The following is a 4,538-nucleotide window of genomic DNA, read 5'->3' as shown; positions in this document are numbered from 1 at the left end:
TTTTTTTTTTTTTTTTTTTTTTTTTTTTAATGTGAACAAACACTTGAACGTGAAGATAAAATCTTTGTCAGTGACCAAGAACATTTGGTTTACACATACCTGTACAGTGTGGAATAGGTTGAGGTTGTAGTATTTCATTTTGCATAGCTTGAGGAAGTTCTGACAGGTACGCGGGCGGGCTTCAGTGAAGAGATCAATGGTAAGGTCTCCTAGAGTTGTCTCTAGTACTACAGCCATACTGACTGGTGGAGTAGACAGAGGTGGAAGTGAGTTGGAAAAGGTGGTGTGAGTCTGAAAATTTGAAGAGCAATGAGATTACCTCTTGAGTGGAAGGGAGACATAAGGTTAACACCAGAGGCATTATTTAGCACCTAACTAAATGAGGATACAATTCCATGCCTCAGCTGGGATTTAACTCACAGCCTCCTCATTGCCAAGAGAGTATTTTGACCACCAAGACAAGGTTCAGAATAGTTTTAACAATATTTTGTAAAAAATGTGAGTCTTCTAATCCTTTTTCAGTTATGAAAAAAAAAAATCAAAACAATAGAGGAAATCTTTTGTTTACTCTACGCACCATCGCCATCTTGTTTTGTGACGTCAGACTGAAGAGGTCTATTGAAAACGATGGTCCTTCGTACGTGGATTTTCTTAGCAAAATAAAAAGAGTGGAAGTTTTTGGGATGTTCTATGCACCGTTTTGGTCCAAGACGTTTCTGGAGGTTAGAACGCAGAGGATGATGGAAAAGTGAAGCGTCCAGAAAGTACAGGGCCGCCAAAAAGAGGGGAAATAAAAAGTTGCTGGAACACACAGTTGAAATGCGCTATGTTCTCACACATGATAATGCAAAAGTAAACAAATTGATTTTTCTTATCGTGGACGTCGATTTGGAAAAATAATTAAAAAGTGAAGAAAATGTCATTTTTCCTTCCCTTTGCCAAGTTTGCCACGATTTAGAACAGCGAGAAGTGGAACCTTTGTAAAATGAACTAGCAAATGCGCTATGTTCTCACACATGATAATGCAAAAGTAAACAAATTGATTTTTCTTATCGTGGACGTCGATTTGGAAAAATAATTAAAAAAGTGAAGAAAATGTCAATTTTCCTTACCTTTGCCACGATTTAGAACAGCGAAAATTGGAACCTTTGTAAAATGAACTAGCATTTGTATTCAAGAACAATTGTCTTAATGTTAAAAAGATAACGCTCGCAACAGAATGGTAAGTTACCAAACAGACAAAATCCATAGTCCTACAAGCACTATGAATGCAGTTGTGCCTATTGGGAATCATACCCAATCTCTTAACAGCTGTAGAGAAATCCTCTTTTATGCTCTAAGCTCTACTTACTACTGATCGTTTGTAGTGCTGATAATTCACACTAGGTAATTGCATACCTAATGAGTCATAGTCATGGAATAACCAAACATTTTGCTGGTACCTTATTAAGATAGATAGGTAGGTACATCTTGGTCCAAGGAGCTTATTTGAAAATAACTGATAATAATATTAAATTAATTTCAGAATACATTAGTGGATGATGACACTACTCCATTCGGAGAAGAGGAACTGAGTAGGCGAGGAACTTTAGTGTAAGTCTTTAGCAGAAATAATTTTCCAATATGTAGCAGGGAGTAGTCTCATTTTGTAAAACTGAATAGTTCAAAAGATGAATGTGGAATTCAAGACTGCATTTATTGTTAATTTCATACTCACCAAGACAGGAGATGTCCTAACAAATACTATTTAACAAAATACCAAAATTATATTCTGTGCCTATTGATACTGGACATTTTCCTGTCTGGATTTCCTCTAAGTACCTACTTCAAACAAATCTGATTCAACTTCTGTAGGTACTCATTTACCCACATATTTGTTCCAGACACCCCTATGTGACTTTCTTTCATCTGTTCTTCAGAAGTATGGCCATACTGTCCTACATGTTCACTGGTCTCTTTAGTTCGAGTGGCTTTATTGCCAGTTTTGTTTTCATAGTGCTGTTATTGTCCATGGACTTTTGGACAGTGAAAAACATATCAGGTGAGAAAAGCCATTAATTCTTCATCCTAGCCTGTTCCTATTCTGAAATAACTAGTAGTGCTGTGGACATGGAACTTCCTTAGAAAAAGGACTCCCAGACATAGACCTAAAATTTAATGAGAAAAAATCCTTTATACAGAACATTATTGTCAAATTTCATGTTTATTTTTCTTTTTCAACTCTTTGTCAACCTTGTTTCTTTATTCAATTTCAGGAAGGCTCATGGTTGGTCTCCGATGGTGGAACTATGTCGATGATCAGGGCAAATCACACTGGGTGTTTGAGTCAAGAAAGGTTATAGTTTTTCTTTATTTCATTTTTGTCATGAGCTATTATCCGTAGTGAAGGCTGAGAGCTTTACAATTTTAATTGGGGCCACAGCATTACTAAGGAGCTCTTTTACGAATTGTGCCAACTGTGTTTTTTTTTTTTTTACTCTGGTAACATTGCCACTGGTTGCTACTCTACTAAGGAGTTTATACTCAATGCTGCTCAATCACACTGTATTTCAAGCACAGCTGAAAAACTCCATTGCTCTAATATTGATGCATGTTCTTTCCTCCCAAATTCTAACAAATGCACACCCCCTTCAATAATAATTGTACTTCTTAGGCTAGTGGATAATGGATATCTCACAAGAAAACTACATGGGTTCATTTTCCAGGAGACAATAAATAAATAAGTTTAATAAACAAGGTTGTTCTTAGAACAGCTGGCTTTCTCCTATCCTGTCCTTCTCTCTTCCATTTCGGTATGATAAAACCTCAGTAGTTACAGTTCCCTCTATCAAATGTCTTGGAAAAAATAATAATACACAAAACCACAAATTTAGAAAGCATGCTACACCCTCCATACTAACAAACTCCTATCCTGTCCTTCTCTCTTCCATTTCGGTATGATAAAACCTCAGTAGTTACAGTTCCCTCTATCAAATGTCTTGGAAAAAATAAAAATAATAATACACAAAACCACAAATTTAGAAAGCATGCTACACCCCCCATACTAACAATAAACCTGGTGATACTCTACAGAACTGTGTAGTTTGTTTATATTGTCCCCCGTACTAATCTAGGGTGACCTGCAGAACCGGGTGAATGGAACGGAAGCAAGGATATTCTGGACATCACTCATCGTGTGCCCAGTCATGTGGGCGTTGTTCCTACTCACCGCACTGTTCGGATTCAACTTCAAGTGGATGGTAAGTGTGTTTTTGCTACTGTCCTTCTTTGCTCAGATATCAGACAGTTTATTATTATTAAAAAAAAGCTCAAAAATTAATAATAATGAAAAAAAAAATCGGTTTTATGTAACAATAAATTGTTTGTTATAAGTTGGTAACTTTTTATTCCAGCTCCTAGTTTGGATTGCACTAACACTGAACTTTGCCAACCTATACGGGTATATGAAATGTAAGATGGGAGGAAATTCCGACAAGAGTCTAATGTCAACAGTGTCTTCTATGTCCTCTGGTCTATTCTTCTCTCAGGTAATGTTGTTGTTACAAATGTCGGAATTTTTGACTATTCGACCATTTTTCCCCTTGCCTCCCAGTATTCCTATGATGCCGTTTATTTCATTCCTTAATTCCTAGCCGTTTCTGAGATATAAGCGTGGTTCGCAAATCACGAACCACCCTGTATATTTGATTGGTAATAACATTACATTTTATGGAAAAATATTTCACCGTGTATTCGAGTACACCAAAAAAACTTTGACCCTGCCACTTCCGGTGTGCAAGCCTGGTGTGATACCCACTCGGCCATGTAGTTTGTTCTAAGGGGGTGACTTTAATATAGATATTGCCTATGTTCAATTTCAAACTGTTAGCCAGTTAGCTTGGTTGGTGGCATGTCTGCCTTGTGAGCACTAGATCGCGGGTTCTATTCCCACCCGAGACAAATTGTATAAAAAAATAGAAAGTAAAAAAAGAAGAAGAAAAAAAAGTTTAGTATCACAGTCTGTACCATTTTTTTTCCTCTCTCCATCCCTCACAGTTCAAGTTTCTCCTCTTCTCCCTTCTCATCTTCTTCCCCCTCTCCCAGCTGGAAGTCAGTCCATACCATCTCCTGTTGTTCTATCCTGTAGTACATCACCTGGGTAGTGTTGACCACACACTTGTGTATCCCCCTGTATACAGGGGATAGTTGTATGCTGTGAGTTACGCCTGCCACGGTGGATACTCGGCCTGGAACATGGTAAATAGGAATTAGGATGGGATCAGTGATTATGGTCACTCATTTTAAATTTTAACAATAACGAATATTTTATTAAAGAGGTTTGATAGGGTATTGTCATCCCGAAATACAACAGAGTCCTCTCTTTGATTGTGGGACGATGATAACCCCGTTGTTAAAGTTCCCTGTGATTGTGGGACGATAATACCCCATTGTTATAGTTCCCTGTATCAGAGGTCTTGAAAGATTTTTTTTGGACCGATTGCAATACTTTCATTACTAGTATAGCTCGCTATACTTTAGTAATAGCAAGTAAAAAAAAA

The 4,538-nt window shown here is 37.3% G+C and overlaps 3 protein-coding genes across 5 annotated transcripts in view; 1 reads left to right on the top strand and 2 right to left on the bottom strand.

Moving 5' to 3' along the window:
* The window catches only part of LOC103519477 (filaggrin-like), a 6,029-nt gene extending 5,792 nt beyond the window's left edge, over nucleotides 1-237 (bottom strand). Inside the window, exon 1 of the mRNA XM_026830962.1 lies at nucleotides 100-237. Coding sequence (XP_026686763.1) covers nucleotides 100-237 — 138 coding nt within the window. The remainder of the gene's footprint in view (nucleotides 1-99) is intronic.
* Nucleotides 238-803: 566 nt separating this feature from the next.
* Nucleotides 804-3,876, top strand: LOC103519476 (uncharacterized Golgi apparatus membrane protein-like protein CG5021). The gene is made up of 8 exons (XM_008484564.3): nucleotides 804-997; nucleotides 1,168-1,222; nucleotides 1,526-1,593; nucleotides 1,884-2,041; nucleotides 2,256-2,335; nucleotides 3,114-3,239; nucleotides 3,393-3,607; nucleotides 3,873-3,876. Exons 2-8 carry the CDS (start codon nucleotides 1,220-1,222, stop codon nucleotides 3,874-3,876), a joined length of 654 nt encoding a protein of 217 aa, XP_008482786.1. The 5' UTR covers nucleotides 804-997; nucleotides 1,168-1,219.
* The window catches only part of LOC103519475, a 5,919-nt gene continuing 5,160 nt past the window's right edge, over nucleotides 3,780-4,538 (bottom strand). For all 3 annotated transcript variants that reach the window (XM_026830963.1, XM_008484563.3, XM_017448218.2), the window contains one exon: nucleotides 3,780-4,226. In XM_026830963.1, the coding sequence (XP_026686764.1) occupies nucleotides 4,030-4,226 (197 nt within the window). In that variant the 3' untranslated portion in view covers nucleotides 3,780-4,029. The remainder of the gene's footprint in view (nucleotides 4,227-4,538) is intronic.

The sequence above is a fragment of the Diaphorina citri genome, unplaced genomic scaffold (genome assembly GCF_000475195.1).
Source record: "Diaphorina citri unplaced genomic scaffold, Diaci psyllid genome assembly version 1.1 scaffold2742, whole genome shotgun sequence".
In the NCBI taxonomy this organism is placed as follows: domain Eukaryota; kingdom Metazoa; phylum Arthropoda; class Insecta; order Hemiptera; family Psyllidae; genus Diaphorina; species Diaphorina citri.
This window is presented reverse-complemented; position numbering and strand designations above follow the sequence as displayed.